Here is a 23,565-nt window from a genome sequence, read left to right as displayed (position 1 = left end):
TGTGCATTTTAAGACGTTTGAAGGCAAAAAAAATGAAAAATGCCATGTTGGGCAGTAGATTATTTGTCATGCCTGCTCTCTCCTCATTTCCATCACTCTTTCACGCTTTTTCTCTCAGTCTCATTATCTTGCCCTGTCTCTTCCCTTCCTAAAGCTGATCTCTGACTGATAGTCTTTTCATTTTCGTCTGTGTCAGTAAAGAAAGTATACTGTACATAGGGTCAACAGATATATAACAGGGCGGCAGAGGCTCAGTGGTTCATGTAGGTTGTCTACAAACCGGAAGGTTGGTGGTTCGATCCCCGGTTCCACCTGACCAAGTGCCGAGGTGTCCATGAGCAAGACACCTAACCCCAGCTGCTCCCGACGAGCTGGATGGCGCCTTGCATGGCTGACACCGCCGTTGGTGTGTGAGTGTGTGTGTGAGTGTGAATGAGTGTGTGAATGGGTGAATGTGAGGCAAAATGTAAAGCGCTTTGGATGGCCGTAGGACTGTTAAAAGCGCTATATAAAATGCAGTCCATATTTAACCTATATGTTTTATTAAAGGGATAGTTCACCCAAATATGAAAATCATTTCAGTTGTCATCATTTACTCACACTCAAGTTGTTCCAAACCTGTATGAGTTTCTTTGTTCTGCTGAACACAAAAGAAGATATTTAGAAGAATGTTGGGAACCAAGCAGAGAGAGCAACCATTGACTACCATAGTATTTTTTCCCTTCTATGGTAGTCAATGGTTGCTCTATCTGCTTGGTTGCACACATTCTTCTAAATATCTACTTTTGTGTTCAGCCGAACAAAGAAACTCATACAGGTTTGGAACAACTTGAGGGTGAGCAAATGATGACAACATTTTCATTTTTAGGTGAACTATCCCTTTAAGCATTTTCTTAGACAAGTTAATTTACTGAAGACTACAAATGCTAGGTAAATAAGTTTAAATTCATTCACAATATGTACACATTCATTATCTAATGCCTAATCTGATGAAATTGGCTTTGTTAATGTTTCTTGTCCCCTCATATTGACAGTTGACGTAAATTATAAGCCTTTTTTAATTCAAAATGGCAAAATTATACAATTTTATTATATTAGTTTGCCTGATTATTTTTGCCGGTTGTTTAACATTTCTATCCTAACAGCTGTCAAATACGAAATGTTCAGTTTAGCTACTTGGCACCGTTTACAGAAGCGACTCGTGCTGCAAATTCACACTAAGCAGCTTCTGTGAACATAAAGCCTGCCTACTTTAATTTGATTGGTCATCTCAAAATATTCTGACATTGACAAGCGGTGACAGACCGTAGCGGCAGCTCAGATGAGACAATCTTGGTGCTGTGCAATATCCTTGCAGCACTAAAGTAGTGTTAAAGTAATTATTTCACAACATTTATTATATACACCTCGGGAAAATACCTAATAGCTGGCCACGGACGTGGTTCAAACGGATTCAACTACATGAGCGCTCACACTACGAAAGCAATCCGGTCTGATGTGTTTTTGACTTCCTCTGGAGGTGGTCGAAAGAGGACAAGTTCAGAACGTTTTAGACCCTGTTCACACCTGTATTTAGTGTCGTCCACTTGTGATCCGATCAACCAAAACTCATCTTAAAGGGTTAGTTCACCCAAAAATGAAAATTCTGTCATTAATTACTCACCCTCATGTCGTTCGACACCCATAAGACCTCCGTTCATCTTTGGGACACAAATGAAGATATTTTAGTTGAAAGCTGATGGCTGAGAAAGGCTTCAGATAGGCCTCCATTGGCATTCAGTACATTTACACTCCCAAGACCCATAAAAGGCACTTAAAACGTCGTTACAAAGTCCATCTCACCACAGTGGCTCTACAATAATTTTACGATGCGACGACAATAGTTTTTGTGCGCAAAAAAAAATCAAAATAACACCTTTATCCAACTTGTTCTTGTCTTCCGTGTGTGCCTCCACGACGCATGCGCGAGAATATGACGCAGATCCGGCGTTCGGACACATGACCCAGAAGCGATTTGTTTACAAGCAGAGGAAGACGTGCGTGTCTAAGCTGTTGAATTCTACATTGATCGTGCTTTAGGTCTCTGCGTTTTTCTCAAAATGGGGTTTAAGTGTGCATTTCATGGATTCCCGAACGCCGGCGCTACATCATATTCTCGCGCATGCGTCGTGGAGGCACACACGGAAGACGAGAACAAGTTGGATAAAGGTGTTATTTTGATTTTTTTTTGCGCACAAAAACTATTGTCGTCGCATCGTAAAATTATTGTAGAGTCACTGTGGTGAGATGGACTTTGTAACGACGTTTTAAGTGCCTTTTATGGGTCTTGGGAGTGTAAATGTACTGAATGCCAATGGAGGCCTATCTGAAGCCTTTCTCAGCCATCAGCTTTCAACTAAAATATCTTCATTTGTGTTCCGAATATGAATGGAGGTCTTACGGGTGTCGAACGACATGAGGGTGAGGAATTAATGACAGAATTTTCATTTTTGGGTGAATTAACCCTTTAATACCAGGTGTAAACAGGGCATTAGAGGTGTGAGTTCCGAAATGCCTGACTCAAACAGCAACTTACAGAAGCGTCTCGAATACGCTCTGTATGAACATGCAAGGGGAGTCAAACCTGTATCTCAATCGTGCAGATTTCTATTACAATGCCGGGATTTTGCGTGTGAAATTGAGCAGATCAAAGGAAAATGTGACTGCACTTTAGTACTGAAACATTAAAACAAGGTCAACTTGTGGTCATGCCATTTTTTAATGACATTAAAAAGCTTGAAATAAAATATAAAACATCTGTAAAATAAGTTTTTTTTTCTTTTCTTTTTTCTACAAATGTACAGACGACCATGGATACGCAGACATACAGAAGTCTGGTTGTTGAAGGCTCATGTCTCTAGCTCATCAATGTCCAGATGTTTTGTGAGAAGAGCTTCTGGGAGGTTCGGACACTGCAGATAGAGAAAAATCACCTGAACCTGTGACCAGAAAAACAAAAACACACAATGTGTAGATGTGAAAAATCATGTAAGAGGACACAGGGCTAGAGTTGCCCGCCTATCGTATTCTCTTCCTCTAATATCCGAATAACAGGTATGAGCAGGGATGCACGGTTAATCAAAATAGAAACAAAATCAGGATATGGTTTAGTGAAGTTTTCAAATCAGCATGTGTGCGATTTAATTAGATGATATATGAGCTGCATGTTTTGGAGTGAATGTAATGAGAAGTGCTTACAAACTGGATGTGGTCAACAAAAGAGAAGCTTTAAGGGCTCGCTGTGGTTTTCCAGCTAAATAAAAGCTTGATGATTTAATGTTTGAATATGAAGAAATCAGGCTATAAATATTTGTATTGTAATTTTACAGTAAAATTAAAAAAATCTTAGTTAATATATTTTTTATTTTATTTAGATTCATATTTGATTTAGTGACAATAATAATCATAAGAATTATAATTCTATAATCGGTTGCTTATTAAGATAAATAGGCCATTAACCCTAAAAATTGTGTAATAGCTTTTTTTTTTTTTAACACAGAAAGGGGACTTTTCTTTCCCCATTTCATAAGCCATTGTAGGGACGATACGCTAGTGTAGAAATGTGCTGTTTCACTTCTTCTAAAATAAACCCCAGACGATCAGAAAGAATACAAAAAAATGGATGTGTGTGCGTCAACGGTCAGGCTTCAAAGAAACTTATAACACCACAATACTACACTGGACACATCAAACATTTCTTTTGTAATGCAGAAGCAATAATAGCTCACCTGAACCTCCACTTCTTGAGATATGTCGACACGAGCCACTGGGGGGCGCAAGAGGCTGGGGCCAAACACTGTGGCCAAATTACTCAGAGACATTTTATTCTCTTCCTTCCTCTCTGCAACACTGAGGAACACAAAAGAGAGAGAGAGAGATGAGAGGCATGAGAGGGTGAGAAAGAAAATCATTCTTCTTATTTACATCCACGATCCATCAATGGCAAGTGTGATCTCCGGGCAGTCTGGGGTGAAAATAAATCAGTGTTTTGACAGTTGCGAGTTCAAAGGATGTTATGTACCGTCTCAGGTGATGTAAGAGGAAGAGGAGAGTGTTGCGGTTAACATCTGGTAGAGCCTGCAGCAGAGTCAGCATGTTGTCTGCCCTGAGATATGGATCAGCAATGTCTGCCACAGCCAGAGGGAGAACGAGAGAGAGAGAGAGAGAGAGAGAGATATTGTCATTCTAACTGCTTCATTATCATCATGTATACTGTTCTCAAGTTGCACATGCAGTTGTTGACCATGGTAATTTTGCGTTCAGGAAGGGCTTACCCAGTGCATCTGAGAGCTCCTTGAATTGCTCGGCGGGAATAAGGGGTAAAGGAAGTTCTCTAAAGTACAGTTTCAGAGTGCCTGATACGGCATTCACATCTACACTCCTCAGTTTACTCACAGCGTCACGGTAGTCTACAGAGAGAGAGATGCACACTTTAGAGATAAGTACTGTGAAAATCTGTGGACAGTTTGACACACACACACACACACACACACACACACACACACACACACACACACACACTAGGGGTTGCACAGACTTTAAAGGGGGGGTGAAATGCTGTTTCATGCATACTGATCTTTTGGCACTGTTAAAGACTTGGATTCCCATGCTAAACATGGACACCGTTTCATAAGCTAAGGTGGACGTTTGATGGGAGTATTTCTTTGCCAAAATTAGTACTTCCTGTTAGTCATAAGTTTCGTAAAGTTTTTTTTGATCATGGGTCCGCTTGACGTCAACAGGGCGGAATTTCCTTGTATGGGCCGTACGGACAATTCTACCGGAAGAGCGCGCGCGAGAGAGAGAGAGAGAGCGTGAAAGCAATAGGCTACGCCCATCAGAGCGCTGGCTCGTACAGATGGAATTTGCTTTTCCGGATCAACAACTGAGTTGCGCAAATATTTATGTCTGTTCCCTGCATTTCGGTGCCGATTGTTTTATAAACAAGGCCCAGTTCGACGCCGGATTTTCAGATGCCTAATACTGAAGGATGGAGCGGTCCCAACGATAAAGGTCCCAACGTTGGAACCGCAGGTTTGACTGCTTCAAATGTCTGTTTTTGCCTATGCCCATCAAGTAGCCCAAACATGATCACGTATTGATCAATGGAGCATGCGATGTATAGTGTGTGTACATTTGTTTAGCTGGCCACTATATGTGTATGTTTGTGTATTGTAAAAGCACTCCAAACAACAATACACAAAGAATGGGGAAATATGTTGAACTAAATAAGCGCGCTTCTTCATTCAAATGCGCTACTATTCCATGTCTTTCTATGTAAACACTAGCCTGACGCGCAAAACCAGTCCGCTTACTACAAATCATGTCTTCACAAACCACGCGTAAACACACACATACACACATACACATATACACACACACACACACACACACACATTGTAACACTCGCGCTTGACATGGTGTTCTAAATAACACAAGCCGCTAAACATATTATATAGTTAGTGTAACTTATACCACATAGTCGACGTCCTGCTCTAGCCGTTTTTGCTGCTTCTCCTGTTCAACTTCAGCCTCTGGGTCTGATTCCGGATCATAGATGTATGGCTGTATCTGATTAAAAGCCATTTTTTATGTTGAATAAAGTTTTTCCCCGCTTTTAGGGATGACGCAGCTTTCAGACGCACTCAACACAGTAACAGCGGCGCACGCTCGACATTCTTTAGCTCCGCCCACACGATACGAATGAAAGACAACAACTCCCAGAATGCACTTGCTTCGCTGCCCTACGAGGCCACTCCGTACACTGTCATTTTGATCTTCATAGTAATACAATCATTTCATTCAGTTAGAGAATAAACACTACAATTAAAAACTGAACGTGTCTTTTCAATAAAGTGTGAGTGAGCCAAACGAAAGTCACGGCACAGACGCAGCGGTGTCAGATTTCCTTCATCACGAAGAGCTGAGCTGAGCTGAGGTAACGTTAAGCGCCAGTCTGGCACGTTTTCAGATCGCATATGGAGGAAGCTAAACTATACCAGGAATTCATTGAAAAGTTGAAACACTCACTTTGCTCTGCACCGTGCCCCGTTATGAATGTCCGTCTGTGTCTTACATTCTGTGTGTGAGATCTCTCCGCTATGGGCGGGTTGATAACACGCGGAACAGCTCCATCTAGTGACTGTAGTCTTTAGCCTCTGGCCAAAAAATCCTCAGATGACGCAAAATGACGATATTTGCGTCATCGGAGGAATTTTTCCAGAAATTAAATGCATAATTCTCTCGTCTCAGAGGGACACGAGGGGGGAAAGTACCATAATTTGAAAATACTACCAGGTTTCTACTGATACAAAGCCTAATGCTAAATCACTGAAGTGACCCTTTAATGCTCTGCCATGATGCTTTAAGATTGATGGCAACTAGTCTCTCGTAGTCAGACTGACGGCAGAAGGCAGCTTTCATTGGCAAAGGACCGTTTGACTGACATGTAAAGCAACCAATCACAGTTTGTTTTGTTCCACGTCATGTTTAGGGGCGTGAAAATGTAAAGTCGATGTCCCTGCAACAACAGACCGGCGTGCAACTATAAATTATTCATTCAAGAGCATTGTGCAAGTTTACAGCAACAATGGAGCCGCGAACTTCACATACTTCTGAAAACCCAGTGTTGATCCTGGTATGCGCTCATTGTCACAGCTGTAAACACGACGGCGTTCTTCTTCCACGAGGGGGTTTGGCGTCACGCCATTTGTTTCCAGGCGGACCGTTGAAGAACACAAACCACACGTCTCGCGGACATCCTGTAGAATTCAACCAATCAGATGATGACTTCGAAAAGTGTTTCCAGAAAAGTGTGCCATATGCATCAGACGTTCAGTCGTCGGCACAACGTCGACTAGTCGCTGATCATGGCCTATAGAGGGCGCAACAGGATAATAAATCTTTGTAGTCCACTTTTACACCGTACAGTTAAAATGACAAATAAATGCATATTCTATTAAGATATGTTTGATTATACCATCTGGATTCTCAAAACTGAACGGGTGAATGCACTGTTTAAACAGCGTATTGTAAACGTAAGTAAATCGGCGTTCTAAACTAAAGAGCTGCTGCATTGTAACCAATAGGGGTGGTGAAAAAAATCGATTATCGATTAATCGCGAGTATGTTATGGACGAGTTTGAATCGATAATTAAATTTTCAAAAATCGATTTTTTTATTTATCTAAACCTGACACTACCATTGCGTGTGTGTGTGTTCATTAGATGAATGTAAATCTGTCGTTAATGCTGAGATGATTCTGAGGGAACACTCTAGAAATCCTCCCGCCTCGCCTCCTCTGGAGCTCAGGCACATTAGCATTAGCTCGTTAGCACGGCTCAGATTCGCGCACAAACACCGAATAAACGCCTTCAATCCGCAGATTTATGAGCGCTTCAGATGAGCGAGCGCGACACACATCGACGCGCACAATCGCGGGAATAAAGGCGATCCTGAGGACGCGATGAGCGGATCACACACATACACACACACACACAGCCGGACTGATGCTGGAAACACACCGCCGCTCCGCTGCACCGACCCGCGGCTCCCGCTCACGGAACCGAACGGGCCTCGACACGAACCCGTTTTTCTTCTGTCGTTTTTTCCCCTTTTGTCTTTCTCATGTCAGGAAACGAACGAGAGGAGCTTGAGCGTTCCACACGCTCCCGCCCCCCTCACGCGCGCACCGCATCCATCACTCTTGACATTTTGTCACTTTGTTCTACAGTACAGTATATAAGCTGAAGCTACAGTAAGTTGTTCAAAAATGTTCATTTTGTCTTCTTAATGATTAAATTGGACAATTTTCTTCTAGAAAGACAAGGTGTTTAGGTGGAGAAAAAACTTCTTCTTTACCTTGACATGTTTCGACTGCAACCTGCAGTCTTCCTCCACCTGAACACGTTTTCTTTCTAGAAGAAAATTGTCCAATTTCTACAGTATGTTGGTTCTGATCTACTTCCTAAAGGAAATAAGCCTTTCATTTATTTGTTATTGTTTAGTTCAACTTGATGAGTCACAACACAATGTGATGTATTCATTTCTGTGTAACTACACGACACTACACGACAAGTGCTTTGAGTTGTTGTTACTCAATAAAAGAGTTAAGTAATTCAGTAGCTGACTTTTTTTAAATACTGCACTTTGCACTTTTTAAATCACTTTGTAGTGTATTTTCGTTTACTGTTGTGAAATGGAAAATCAATAATCGCTAATCGAGAATCGTTAATAATCGAAAATCGACTGTAATCGAATCGGGACTTCAATAATCGTAATCGAATCGAATAATCAGACAGATTAACCACCCCTAGTAACCAAGCCTGCAGCACTCCTCTCAGAAACTGAAGCCTCCGCGCCTCGATCACCCCCCGGTGGCCGGTCCCAGTACAGCTCCTAAACCCCGCCTCTCCATGTATTAGAATGGAAGCGAGACACACTAAACAATTAAATCACACTTCAAAATATTGTTTCCTAAATATGGTTTCTGTCATTTCAGGCAGTTTTTATCACGATGATTTCATTTCAAGTGTTCGTTTTTTAAATAAGCTTACTTTTAGTTAGTTATTTGATGCTATAAAAACGGGGAGGGGGGGGGGGTCATCATGATTGACAGCTGAGATTGACGGCTTCTCTGAGTGAAGTTGTCACTAAGGCACTAACAGACTTTTTTTGGGAGGAGATTGGAGCTTTAGCTTTTATTTCTACATTTCTATAACGGTTTATTTCACACCAACATAATGAATTGTTCTGCATCTGTGAGAGTGTGGGCGGGCTTTTGATAATCGCGCCTCTACTTCCTGTTCTCTACTGCGCAACTCCGGTCCCGAGATCGCTACTGCGCAGACTCTGTCCCAAGATATCAGCGCCGTGTACGGGCCTACGAAAGCTTCAACTCTGGTCAGCGGAAGTCAATGAAGTTGCGTCGTCCATATTTTTTTACGGTCTATAATTGTAACGCACACATATAGACAGTAGCGCGCACATCACGCACAGATCGCGCATACAGAAACCTTCAATAGCGCAGAAATGCTTTATTAACACTGTTCTGTGAATAGTGAAACTGAAAAGTTCTAGCATATATTTCTTAGAAACTAAAACACACAGCTTCACACTGTTAGTAGAGAGACACTACCAGGTAGAATTAATTCACACGCAAGTGCTCTCTCTCTAATGCATTCATGTAAATGCAATCTTTACTGTGCTACTTCATCTATATCTGATTTAGAACGAGCAGAAATATGTGAGAAATATAACCACCCCCAAAAAAGTACGCTGTTGTGTAGGAGCAATAGCCTTGTGGGCAGCGCTGTGTCATATGCCAGAGCTGTGCACAAGCCACCCCCCGTTCGAGTCTCAGCTCAACCCCTAACACACACACACACACACAGACTCACTAGTGTTGAATGCATGTTTAAGTGCTTGTATCTCGCGAGTGGCTCCTGAGATTCTGTAGATGCCCTCTTCATCCAGGCCCCTCCTCTCAACCTCCTCCACACAGGACCGGACAATGTGAGGAACCAGCACACTCTCTTGCCTGTAAACACACATAGACAGACACAATTAAGCCTTTAAACACTTCTTACTGCGTTTTCATTATCCTCTTCCTTTTTTGCTGACAAAACAGCTCTATTTCAACATAAAAAGCAGAATACAAACGTGCACATGGAAACCTCATGACGAAGGAAGGAAGGAAGCTTATTACAATTATAACATACGTCATCCTCCTAATTTACTTTTACTTTTTTTTTTTATTATTTGGACATTTAAATCACTTTGAAATCGTATGAATATCATTAAATTAAAAAACTAAATATTAGTTTAAAATAAGCACATTATGGATGTTCCATTAATGTTTCATTACCAGAAAGTGTGGGTCTACTTCTATATCTATGTACACCACCATTCAAAAGTTTAGGGACAGTGAGATTTTTGTATTGTTTTCAAAGGAAATTAATACTTTTATTTGATTAAAAGTGAGAGTAAAGACAGAAAATGCAGTTCTTTTGAACTTAATCTAAGAATCCTAAAAAAGATATCACAAATTATGTTGCTGAAGTAATTGCTGCTTAAAATTCAGCTTTGCCATCAGAGGAATACATTACATTTTAAATATATTAAAATAGAAAACGTGTAATATTTAAAAAATTCTAATATTATTAATTTTTTTTTAATAATGTTTTTACTGTATTTTTGATCAGATAAACGCAGCCTTGGTGAGCACAAGAGACTTTGTTCCAAAAACAAAACAAAACACAAAAACACACCTAACTTTATATGTACACAGAAGAGTACATATTAAGATTTTCTAAATATATATTTTTAAACGTTTAGCTTTAATAATGTTAAAAATTAAAATACATTAATGAAAAATTTGCTTCAATATTCTTGCTTTTTTGCTTTGGTATCTAATGCAAAGGCATTCATACAGTTTTAATTGTGGCTTAAAGGTGCAGTATGTAATATTGACATTTAGTGGTTGAAATGGGTACTGCAGTCCAAAACCAAAATATCGGAGAGCTGTGTTTCCCCGCCCCTTTCCTCCTCCGACTCTACACTCATGTCGTTGCCAGATTGAGAACGCGCAACAGAAACGAGTGCAAATGACAGTGGAAGGTGAGGCTCTTTAGTCGGGTATAATTTGTGATATTTGACCCAGTTCTTTTGCTGGCTTCCATGGCAACAATACCCTGGTTGCATCTGAAATCGCATACTTCCCTTTTACTGTATATAGTAGGAGAAAATCAGTACAACAGTGACAAAAGAGGCATGTCCGAATTCACAGTACTCATAAAAGAGGCAAAAAGTACCCGGATGACCTACTTCTTACATTCAGTCTCGGTTCCAGAATAAAATCACTGAGGGTGCTTCTGAAATTACTGAGGGTGCTAGATAGTAAAGTGCAGATAGGATAAGCAACGACTCCACCATAGCAGTGTTCAGTGAGAAATTTATGATCATTTATTTACAAGTCATCATTTTTACCAATAATTGGAATTTAAAAAATATTAGTTTCCCTTACTCTGTGCCTTTACTTTTTGAATATAGATTTTTATTCCCGGTCATTACATTGTTTGGAGCATAAAAAACAAATTTATATTCTTTTAAATTCCTATGTTATATGCTATATCCACCAGAACCCATTTATTGAGAAAATTAAAAGACATGAATAGACAAACAATGGGATTTTTTTTTTCATTCACCAATCAATTTTTATGTTTCAAGTTTTTTTTAAAATCCAAACTTTGTATAAAGATGATTCTCAATGTTATGAAAGATACAGAATCTACCATTTTACTTTATGCAATATGTGTGTAAACATGGCCATAAATGCCATTCCCATTCTAGGCAATGCATCTATACACTGTATCTAATTTGCATATTAATGTATTTTGGGACAATATGTAATGTAAAAAGACGTGTAATAATATTTTCATTAGAATGTCTTATATTTCTTAAGAATATCCAGACTTAAAACTGCATATCATGTCAGAGAAATTCGCTAAAATATAATGTCCTCTGCAGAGGCAAAACCTCTAATCTGGGTCTCAGGAGGATATTTCTGTCTCATGCAGAGTGGCATTTATATTTAGATGTCACTTCCTAAACTTTGCAGCATACAATTGGCCGCCGGTCCTCTTAGCAACAATAGTTTTATTCAAGGAATGTTATAGACTGTAGTCTCGAAAGCGAGCCAAGATCGCTACGATTACTAAAATGCTGTTGCTTTGTCAGTTCATCGCGATCTCACAAATATAACAATGAAGTTGTCAACAATAAATCTCTTACTTACATTGTTAATGAGAGGTTTCACAAGCCTGCATTAACTCAGCACTGAATAGCCAAAAAACTTGTGAGATTCTGATCGCGTTCGAGAGATCAACAACTATATCTGAGATTGGCTAAATTACTCACCGCTGCAAAAACACATAGTGAATAGATCGCATTTGACGCTCTCCAGAGCTCGGACACAAATTTGCAAATCTGCCAAATCTGTTTCGCCGATATTATTACAGTGTCAACTGAAGGTGCTTTTGCTTGCGTTTGAGGGTGCTTAGCAGTAGAACCAGGCCTGCTTCAATTGAGTATGAAGAGTGCAAATGATGGACACTTTACTATCCCATGAGGCCACGGAGTGGATTTGTGAATGGCAGTGAAGCGACGCAACTGACGCCGTAGGTCACATGATAAAGACAAATTGACACTACACACATTCATACTATATAAAACATACTTTTTTAGCGGTCGTGAAGTAATTACTTATTCAAAATAAGTACCTATTCAAGAGAGTGTGTGCTTTCGGATGCCAACTGGCAACCTGGGGTGTCAGAACATGATTGGGTAAATTGGCAGTGGGCGGATCCACACAGACCAAAACAAAAACATTTCGACACGGAACACATTTCAAAGTAGAATAACTGGCTGTAGCACAGTTTTTCTGAGAAACAAGTATCTGACTCGGCATGTTTCCTAAATATCTGCAAACATATTATGGTATTTTTATGCTTTAGTACGGTTAAAAAAATAATACACAGAGCACCTAAAGTGTTCAAATCTGTCATTATGTGTTGGATTGTAAACTCACATTGCCACTTGTCCAATCGGCACGCAGAACACTGGTTCCTGTACGAGAGGGGCGGTGCTAGGGGGCTCGAGAGGGTGGGGCACGTACTTGATTGACAAGGTTACATCAACTTGGCCCAATGAACAAGTGACTTTCTTCCACTTCTTAAACATGCTGTCAGGGTCCAGCTATAAAACACACATATACAGATCCTTTATACATTACATCAACACATACATGGACAGACTGAACCAAAACTGTATACATTTGTGTAGTTTAACCTAAAGCTTATGACAGATGATGGTAAAACAGTCAGAGAGTCTCAATGATTCGGTAGTATTATGCATTTTGGACCCAAAAACGCACATTTTGTCACCATATTGTTGAGCATCATATGGCTTCGGATTACTTAGAATATAGTACACAAGAATTATGGAACAGCCACAGATCACTATTCAGTTTTATTGTACGTTCAGCTGAATTTTCAGCATCATTACTCCAGTTTTCAGTGTCACATGATCCTTCAGAAATCATTCTAATATGCTGATTTGCTGCTCAAGAAACATTTCTGATTATTATCAATGCTGGAAACAGATTTTTTTCTGGATTCTTTGATGAATAGAAAGCCGGAAAGAACAGCATTTATTTTAAATACATTTTTTTGTAACATTATAAATTACTTTACTGACACTTTTGACTCCTGCGTACTTGCTAAATAAACGTATTGATTTCTTAAAAAATAAAATCTTACTGACCCCATACGTTTTAAAGGTAGTGCACGTGTGAACTCACATTTAATACCGCCCTGCCCACAATGTCGTCCTGTGTGTCATTCTCATACTGAGACACAAAAAACAGGAACAGCTGCTGAGCTCCGTCCACTTGAAACACAAGCTCCTAAACACCATAACACATAAAATTCAAATCAATTCAGCAAATTAAATACATTATTACAAATCACAGATTGTATGATCTGATTACTACAAATTCAAAATGGCTTCCCCCCACTCACTTCATCCCATTGTGGTGTAGCACAGAAGGCTGAAAGGCAGGTTTGTTTTCGCCTGTCGTAAAACTCAAAGCCGTCTACCTCCACACACACATACGCACCTGAAAGGTCAAGTAAAATAAAGACAAGAGGCTTATTATTGGAAGACACTGTTCAATGCATACATTGCATGGTATTTTAATTAAAAGTGTGTCACACGATTTCTGAGAAACACTGTTGATATTTGAAATCAGCCCAAACAAACACACCCCTCACTTCATTGCTACGCCGCCCCAAAATGCACAAACACGCAGTGGAAGAGTGGATGTCTCTTTATCAGAAGCGAAGCAAAATAATGCTTTACTCATGTATGGCTCACTCACTCCTCCTCACCACGATTAGACACACCCACTACTGCTGATTGGCTCACTCACTCCTCCTCACCACGATTAGACACACCCACTACTGCTGATTGGCTCACTCACTCCTCCTCACCACGATTAGACACACCCACTACTGCTGATTGGCTCACTCACTCCTCCTCACCACAATTGGACACACCCACTACTGCTGATTGGCTCACTCTCTCTCCTCCACCATCATGAGTGGATACGCCCCCTAATGCTGATTGGCTCACTCTCTCCTCCCCCCTCATGAGTGGCTACGCCCCTTACTGCTGATTGGCTCACTCTCTCCTCCACCATCATGAGTGGTTACTCCCCTTACTGCTGATTGGCTCACTCTCTCCTCCCCCCTCATGAGTGGAAACGCCCCCTACTGCTGATTGGCTCACTCTCTCCTCCCCCTTCATGAGTGGATATGCCCCCTACTGCTGATTGGCTCACTCTCTCCTCCCCCATCATGAGTGGACACACCCACTACTGCTGATTGGCTCACTCTCTCCTCCCCCATCATGAGTGGAAACGCCCCCTACTACTGATTGGCTCACTCTCTCCTCCCCCATCATGAGTGGACACGCCCCCTACTGCTGATTGGCTCACTCTCTCCTCCCCATCATGAGTGGATACGCCCCCTACTGCTGATTGGCTCACTCTCTCATCCCCCATCATGAGTGGAAACGTCCCCTACTGCTGATTGGCTCACTCTCTCCTCCCCATCATGAGTGGATACGCCCCCAACTGCTGATTGGCTCACTCTCTCCTCCCCATCATGAGTGGATACGCCCCCTACTGCTGATTGGCTCACTCTCTCTCCTCCCCCATCATGAGTGGATACGCCCCCTACTGCTGATTGGCTCACTCTCTCCTCCCCCATCATGAGTGGACACACCCACTACTGCTGATTGGCTCACTCTCTCCTCCCCCATCATGAGTGGAAACGCCCCCTACTGCTGATTGGCTCACTCTCTCATCCCCCATCATGAGTGGAAACGTCCCCTACTGCTGATTGGCTCACTCTCTCCTCCCCCATCATGAGTGGACACACCCACTACTGCTGATTGGCTCACTCTCTCATCCCCCATCATGAGTGGAAACGTCCCCTACTGCTGATTGGCTCACTCTCTCCTCCCCCATCATGAGTGTATACGCCCCTTACTGCTGATTGGCTCACTCACTCCTCCCCCCTCATGAGTGGCTACGCCCCTTACTGCTTATTGGCTCACTCTCTCCTGCCCCATCATGAGTGGCTACGCCCCTTACTGCTGATTGGCTCACTCTCTCCTGCCCCCTCATGAGTGGATACTCCCCTTACTGCTGATTGGCTCACTCTCTCCTCCCCCCTCATGAGTGGCTACGCCCCTTACTGCTGATTGGCTCACTCTCTCCTGCCCACTCATGAGTGGATACTCCCCTTACTGCTGATTGGCTCACTCTCTCCTCCCCCCTCATGAGTGGCTACGCCCCTTACTGCTGATTGGCTCACTCTCTCCTGCCCCCTCATGAGTGGATACTCCCCTTACTGCTGATTGGCTCACTCTCTCCTCCCCCCTCATGAGTGGCTACGCTCCTTACTGCTGATTGGCTCACTCTCTCCTGCCCCCTCATGAGTGGATACTCCCCTTACTGCAGATTGGCTCGCTCTCTCTCCTCCCCCATCATGAGTGGAAACGGCCCCTACTGCTGATTGGCTCACTCTCTCCTCCCCATCATGAGTGTATACGCCCCCTACTGCTGATTGGCTCACTCTCTCCTCCCCCATCATGAGTGGATACGCCCCCTACTGCTGATTGGCTCACTCTCTCCTCCCCATCATGAGTGTATACGCCCCCTACTGCTGATTGGCTCACTCTCTCCTCCCCCATCATGAGTGGATACGCCCCCTACTGCTGATTGGCTCACTCTCTCCTCCCCATCATGAGTGGATACGCCCCCTACTGCTGATTGGCTCACTCTCTCCTCCCCCATCATGAGTGGATACGCCCCCTACTGCTGATTGGCTCACTCTCTCCTCCCCCATCATGAGTGGATACGCCCCTTACTGCTGATTGGCTCACTCTCTCCTCTCCATCATGAGTGTATACGCCCCCTACTGCTGATTGGCTCACTCTCTCCTCCCCATCATGAGTGTATACGCCCCCTACTGCTGATTGGCTCATTCTCTCCTCCCCCATCATGAGTGGACACACCCCCTACTGCTAATTGGCTACAAGTGTGTTGTTCTGCTCGGTCAGATCGATTTTCAATAGTGCTTCTCAGAAATCACTTACTGTGCTTTATATTATATTTATATTTTATATCACAATACATGCTTTATATTTAGAGCAGAATGAATGTGACGGGTTTGTGGGTTTGATGTGAGGCACGGAAACTCCCATTCGTCTAAAGAAAACGTGTGTTTTGTCACTTACTGCTCGGGTGTTGCAGACCACACGCAGATTGAACCATCACATATAAGCTCCCACATATGTGTCTACTCTCATCTGTGAAATTTAGAGCGAGAGAGAGAGAGAGAAAGAGAGAGTTCATTGTGCACAAGTGTGACTGAAAAGATAGTGAGAGCAATATTTACTGAGTAAAAGTTAAAATACAGAGTGTCTTTACTGGATTGAACGCGGTGAAGGGGAGGTTGTTGAGTCATTCTGAGTTTGATACAGGAACCGGTGACAGACAGAAGGTCTGGAGGAATCGTCTCTATACCTGTGAAACACATACATACACACAAACGCATGGGGTCGTGATCAGAAAATCAATCACCAGGACAAAATATACAGTTAGAAAGATGCACTCACAGTTTCCACTCTGTTTCTCAATGGTTTCTTTCCACTCATTCAGGTCAAACAAAGAAAACAGTCGGATAGTGTGACTCTGTGGAAGGAAAAAAACTTTACTGACCACTAACAGGAAAGACATGTAGCTCAAAGGCTTCATGAACAACATCGTATTTAGAGTCATCTGCCAAAAAAAAAAATTATTGTGTACTTTTTATAAGGTTTTCTATGACAATTATATGAATTTTGAATTCTGCTTCTTTGCATTCAAATTTGAATTGCACTTCTTAATCTTGCATTCTGAATATTCATGTTTGATGTGAAAGAGCTTTTAATCTAGTCATACTTAGGTCTTTGTTCACAACCTCTGGTTCCTTTCAAGGTTTCTTCCTCGTTTAAACATCTTAGGGAGTTTTTTTTTTTTTTTTACTTGGCAAGCCTTTAAGTCAATTTCAGCTCAATTGTATTAAACTTTTATTCACTGTATCTATTCAGCTGCTTTGGAACAGTATGTATTGTGAAAAATTAAAAACTTAATCAGAAAAACTGAGGTCTGTGTTAGACAGAGAGGATGTGCTCGCATGTTCATGTGTGACATTGTTGTGGTTTTACCTTTCCACTGGTGCTATGTAGGTCTAAAGTAAAAGATGGTGTGTTTGTTAAGAGCCAGATCTCACACTCTTCAAACTTCCTCCTCAAGCGTTCAACAGCACGAGAAACTGAACCCTTGCCTCCTTTCTGTAACAAACATACAATTATGAAGCTATCTAAAAGGGAACTTCACTTATGTTGTTCCATTTTTAAATTGTGTTGTTTCTTTTTCCTCTTGAGAACTTTTTTTTTGGAGATGTATCTAACCTCTGGGCCATTGTCAGCATTACTCTTCAAAAAAAAAAAAGTTACACCCTGATGCATTAATGCTCTTAAAGGGATAGTTCACCCAAAAATTAAAATTCTGTCATTAATTACTCACCTTCATGTCGTTTCAAACCCGTAAGACTTTCTTTCATCTTCAGAACACAAATGAAGATATTTTTAATGAAATCTGAGAGCTTTCTGTCCCTACTTTTGACAGCTACACAACTACCAATTTAACGCTTCAAAGATATTGTAAAACTAATCGGTTAGTCCAACCCGAATTAAGCGGTTTAGTCCAAAAAGATTTCTGGAGACACAGTCGCTTTATATGATGAACAGATTCAATTTAGACTTTAATTCACATGTAAACGTTCTTCAACTCACACATCAGTTGTAGGGCTGTGAATCTTTGGGTAGGAAGCGAATCGAATCGATTCGATTCACGATTCATAGGTTTTCGATTCGATTCAAGAACGATTTTTGACAATTCAGAACGATTCGATTCGGTTCACATTAAAATTCGATGCGATTCAATTAATTCGATTCGATTATGCATTTTTTTTTTTATATGCATTCATAGGATTAAAATGCTTCCCCTAATGTGTCTTAGTCAGGGTGTGGATTACACAGCGGCCTTCAGAGGTCAGAAAGTGGGCAAAAAAAACGGTAACACTTTACAATAAGGTTCATTAGTTTAACATTAGTTAACTATTAACAGGAACTAATAAAATAACTGCACTTATAAAGCATTTATTTTACCTTTGTTATTGTTAATTTCAACATTTACTAATGCATTATTAAAATCTTGTTAACATTAGTTAATGCACTGTGAACTAACATGAACAAACCATGAACAGCTGGATTTTTATTAACTAACATAAACAAATATAAACTAATGCTGAACAGAGGAGTTGTTCATGGTTAGTTCATGTTAACTAATGCTGAACAGAGGTGTTGCAAAATATAACATAACACCAGGTTAGTCGGTTAGGTCATGTTAACTAATGCATTTACTAATGTTAACTAATACATTCTTAATGTAAAGTGTTACCACAAGAAAAAATTTGTCCATTGTTAATGTTAGTTCATTATTACTTTATGGTTTTATTATACACACTTTACTTCCCATATAAAACGGCATTTGTAGAAATTTACATAAGCCAGAATTTAAAAAAGGCTTTAAAAGTATTGTTAGTTAATGCTAACTATTGTGTAGGATAATGGTTAAAGGAGAGACTCATATTATGCACTTTTCCAACTAATCCTAAACTAACTTTTCTTCACAGAATAGAAAGAAAAACCCTCTTTGTTCTCTTTATACGGATCATTTTCCTTATGATGATTCTGAAAGAAAACGCACCGTGTCTACTGCTGCTATAGTAGCCTAACGGCTGCAACTTTACTGCGCATCTGATTGATATATAAACCGCACGCTCTTCTTTCAGTGTTGGTAATGTTGTAGTTACTTTAGCAGGTTCCTTCGTATATTCAGTTAAACGACATTAAGTACAATTTCATGAATCATTCATCAGAACTGTGCGTATGCATTTTAGACACATTTTATATAAAATAACGGTGACGTTCCCACGCAATGAAAGCGTTTTATTTAGTGACCGCGGTGACTTGGCAGTTGACAATGGCTTGCGGTTTGACTCGGGACAATTCCTGTCTCGATAGAGAGCGGTCATCTGCTCATGTGGTCGCAGTGGCCATCCTGAGGAGAGCTCAAACATGAGCTGCTCAAACATGTGTCAGTGAGCGACGGACGGAGTGCGAGAGCGATCCAGTGAAGGCGGTAAAGCGTGTGTCTGTTAAGGCGAGCTGTGAGGGCGCAGATGACGCAGACCGACTATTAATTCACGCATTTAGTAGATATAATCTAATGTTAATTTTAAAGCACTGAATCGCTATTGAATCGCGATTCATTCGATTCTTAGCATTTTAAATCGATTATCGGCCGAAATAAACAATTAACGATTCACGATTCAAAATGCACGTTTCAAGATTGATGCATATGCATCGTCAGAATTTGTAATCGATGCATCGAGAAAACGAGTGAATCGTTACACCCCTAATCAGTTGTGGTAAACAGAGGCTCAAACATGTTCGCTTGACGTGGGAGAACCAATGAGGTTCATTCTTGTGTTACGCATCACTTTTGAGCTTCAGCAAGAACCAATGAGGTTTGTTCTCGTGCATCAAGCAGGTTCGGTTGAGCTTCTGTTTATGTTTGCTGATCAATGTTTAAATGTGAATAAAAGCCTAAATTAAATCTGTTCATCATATAAAGCGATCGAGTCTCTTCATAAATTTGGACTAACAGCTCAATTCATATGGTTTAGTTTTACGATCTCTTTATGAACTTTTTGAAGCGTCAAAGTGGTTGTGTAGCTGTCAACAGATGGACAGAAAGCTCTCAGATTTCATCAAAAAGATCTTCATTTGTGTTCCGAAGATGAACCAAAAGTATTACGGGTTTGAAACGACATGAAGGTGACATCGTTTTCATTTTTGGATGAACTAACCCTTTAAAGGTGTAGTAAGCAATTTCTGAGAACACTTGAACACTGTTGGTATTAGAAATCAACCCAAACAAACACACACCCCAAAAAATACCAAAATAATTGTTTTGTGAAAAATAAAGCAAAGAAGATTAACAACAACAAGGAAGAACAAAAAATGAACATACAGTACACAAGAGTAAATACAAGCAAGAGTTGGTTGTTAGTCTCCATTAGCTCCAGACAAACAATGACACTCAGAACTGTCCTGTTACTAAAGCTCACATTACAACAACAGCATTTCTTGATTCTGTGAAACAGCAAAATCAATGTTACTCATGTGTGGAGCAGAAACAACACAACCTCTGCGTCCGTTTTCAGGCCTTCCCTCTTCAGTCTTTCCAGCGCTGGAAAGCTTTTCTAATATTAACGCGGGTCCTAAAGCTCTTGCCTGATCATAACCCAGTGATATTCCTCTGAGCTTTTCTCTTTTGTAATGTCTCTCAGCCATCTCTCTTTCTACAGTCTTTCTTCAAATCTCGCCCCCTACTGCTGATTGGCTCACTCTCTCCTCCCCCATCATGAGTGGACACACCCCCTACTGCTGATTGGCTCACTCTCTCTTCTCCCCCATCATTAGTGAACACACCGCCTACTGCTGATTGGCTCACTCTCTCTTCTCCCCCATCATGAGTGGACACACCCCCTACTGCAGATTGGCTCACTCTCTCCTCCCCCTTCATGAGTGGACACACCCCCTACTGCAGATTGGCTCACTCTCTCCTCCCCCTTCATGAGTGGACACACCCCCTACTGCAGATTGGCTCACTCTCTCCTCCCCCTTCATGAGTGGACACACCCCCTACTGCAGATTGGCTCACTCTCTCTCCTCCCCCTTCATGAGTGGACACACCCACTACTGCTGATTGGCTCACTCGGTCCTCCCCCATCATGAGTGGACACACCCCCTACTGCTGATTGGCTCACTCTCTCTTCTCCCCCATCATGAGTGGACACACCCCCTACTGCTGATTGGCTCACTCTCTCTTCTCCCCCATCATGAGTGGACACACCCCCTACTGCTGATTGGCTCACTCTCTCTTCTCCCCCATCATGAGTGGACACACCCCCTACTGCTGATTGGCTCACTCTCTCTTCTCCCCCATCATGAGTGGACACACCCCCTACTGCTGATTGGCTCACTCTCTCTTCTCCCCCATCATGAGTGGACACACCCACTACTGCTGATTGGCTCACTCTCTCTTCTCCCCCATCATGAGTGGACACACCCCCTACTGCAGATTGGCTCACTCTCTCTTCTCCCCCATCATGAGTGGACACACCCCCTACTGCTGATTGGCTCACTCTCTCTCCTCTCCATCATGAGTGGACACACCCCCTACTGCTGATTGGCTCACTCTCTCTCCTCCCCACCATGAGTGGACACACCTACTACTGCTGATTGGCTCACTCTCTCTCCTCTCCATCATGAGTGGACACACCCCCTACTGCTGATTGGCTCACTCTCTCTCCTCCCCCATCATGAGTGGACACACCCCCTACTGCTGATTGGCTCACTCTCTCTCCTCTCCATCATGAGTGGACACACCCCCTACTGCTGATTGGCTCACCCTCTCTCCTCTCCACCATGAGTGGACACACCCACTACTGCTGACTGGCTACAAGTGTTGTGCTTCTACTTTCAACAGCGTTTTTCAGAAATCGCTTACTGCACCTTTAATGTTGATTATTTGTTTAGTTTAATGACCGAAAAACCAAACCAATCACATGCAAAGTGCCTTACCATGTGTTGCTGGAGAGCTTGTTTGAGCTGGTACATTTTGGCTCTGGCTTTACTGATTTTCATTTGGTAGTCTGATGAGGGCAGGTGCTCAGCTGCCCAATGCATCTTCAGACCGACCAATGGCAGGTACCAGCAAAATCTGTACTGTGCCTGCCTCCTTTAAATGACAATACACATAAGCTCATACAGTACACATCCATATCATGCTAATACGTAACAGATTGGTTAAAATGATGATGTCATATTTTCAGTGTGCTGTGATTGGAGGTGGCTCACCCTGCATTTGTCAGTTTAGCACATAGCAGCATGTCGGCATACAGGAAGAGGTGTCTCAGGCTGGGCCCACTTTCACACACATCTACCACAAACCCATCACGCAATAGTTGACGTCTCTGTGGACATGCACACACACATGCTTATGATGATGAATGTTAAATATTAATAGGACAGTTTAGGAAAAAACGTGCATAGGCATGTGCAGTGTAAGGTGCGGGCGTACCTCTCCTCTGCTAAGCATGACAGCTCGTTTGCACTGCGACCTTTCATTGACCCCAGAAAGGAAGCTGCTGGTGAGACGAAGAGCTTCCTGCAGCGTGACGCTGTCGGGGTGATCGGGGGGCGTGTGCTTCCACAGGTCCTGAGGAGCATCGAGAAAAACGTTAATAAATCCATAGGCATGAATGAATTTATAAATAAGCGAGAGATGTGATCCTGAACAGTGTCTCACATGCAACACGAGGGTGGTTTTCATCACTCTGTCTAACGGCTTATACAGGAGAGCTGTGGAGAAGAACAATAATTGAATGTTCCCAGCATTTAATGATGTATTCAAAACCATAAAGAGAAGCACTGTTTACCCTCAAAGGTGTACTTCGTTTTGACATTGTCTGACCCTTTGGAGGACATCATACTCTAAAGATAAAAAGAGACAAAGGGATTTGAGCAGTTCTCCTAAAAGACAATGAAGTTAACCCTCTATGGCAGGGGTGGCGAACTCCGAGCCTGGAGGGCCACTGTCCTGCAGAGTTCAGCTCCAACCCTGATAAAACTCACCTGCCTTTAGCTTTCTAGTAACCCTTCAGACCATGATTAGCTTGTTCAGGTGTGTTTGATTAGGGTTGAAGCAAAACTATGCAGGACAGTGGCCCTCCAGGACCGGAGTTCGCCACCCCTGCTCTATGGTGTGCACTATGTTCTAGTTAGTTATTACATAAAATAGCTTCAATCACACAAATCAAAACAAATTTTTGAAAAAAAAAATTATAGGGGGGTACTTTTTGCTATATGGCAATGCTGTACCACAATGGAAAATGGTCACAAAAGTAGGTTTTCTATAAAAGTGTGATTTCCTCTTCTATTTAAATGCACGTTTAATTTTAGAAATTGATAGATTTATATACCTGAAACTCAAGCAAACCAAAAATAAGTAGATCCCTATCATTTAACCTTCAAAATGGCTAACTCATTCTCACTCTTATCACATGGAGGAGCTAACTCTGCACGCTCCTATTGCCCTTTCTGTAAATGTATTCATATATACGTTTTCCGAAAAGAAGACATAATATTGTTATTTATACATAAACACAGCTATACTACCAGAGTTGGGGAAAGTTACTTTGAAAAGTAATGCATTACAATATT

The 23,565-nt window shown here is 41.7% G+C and overlaps 1 protein-coding gene across 1 annotated transcript in view; it reads right to left on the bottom strand.

The window, feature by feature from the left end:
- Nucleotides 1-2,735: 2,735 nt before the first annotated feature.
- The window catches only part of LOC307121471 (active breakpoint cluster region-related protein), a 30,527-nt gene continuing 9,697 nt past the window's right edge, over nucleotides 2,736-23,565 (bottom strand). Inside the window, exons 6-22 of the mRNA XM_079809073.1 lie at nucleotides 22,782-22,836; nucleotides 22,652-22,704; nucleotides 22,424-22,561; nucleotides 22,201-22,316; nucleotides 21,925-22,081; nucleotides 17,374-17,499; nucleotides 16,783-16,858; nucleotides 16,595-16,690; nucleotides 16,402-16,473; nucleotides 13,617-13,714; nucleotides 13,397-13,501; nucleotides 12,626-12,792; nucleotides 9,438-9,577; nucleotides 4,314-4,448; nucleotides 4,061-4,166; nucleotides 3,768-3,888; nucleotides 2,736-2,978 (exon numbers count right to left, since the gene is read on the bottom strand). Coding sequence (XP_079665199.1) covers nucleotides 2,889-2,978; nucleotides 3,768-3,888; nucleotides 4,061-4,166; nucleotides 4,314-4,448; nucleotides 9,438-9,577; nucleotides 12,626-12,792; nucleotides 13,397-13,501; nucleotides 13,617-13,714; nucleotides 16,402-16,473; nucleotides 16,595-16,690; nucleotides 16,783-16,858; nucleotides 17,374-17,499; nucleotides 21,925-22,081; nucleotides 22,201-22,316; nucleotides 22,424-22,561; nucleotides 22,652-22,704; nucleotides 22,782-22,836 — 1,851 coding nt within the window. The 3' untranslated portion in view covers nucleotides 2,736-2,888. The remainder of the gene's footprint in view (nucleotides 2,979-3,767; nucleotides 3,889-4,060; nucleotides 4,167-4,313; nucleotides 4,449-9,437; nucleotides 9,578-12,625; nucleotides 12,793-13,396; nucleotides 13,502-13,616; nucleotides 13,715-16,401; nucleotides 16,474-16,594; nucleotides 16,691-16,782; nucleotides 16,859-17,373; nucleotides 17,500-21,924; nucleotides 22,082-22,200; nucleotides 22,317-22,423; nucleotides 22,562-22,651; nucleotides 22,705-22,781; nucleotides 22,837-23,565) is intronic.

Source organism: Gobio gobio (genome assembly GCF_949357685.1).
Source record: "Gobio gobio genome assembly, chromosome: 2".
Taxonomy (NCBI): Eukaryota; Metazoa; Chordata; class Actinopteri; order Cypriniformes; family Gobionidae; genus Gobio; species Gobio gobio.
Note: the sequence above shows the minus strand (reverse complement) of the source record. Positions and strands in the feature narration are given on the sequence as shown.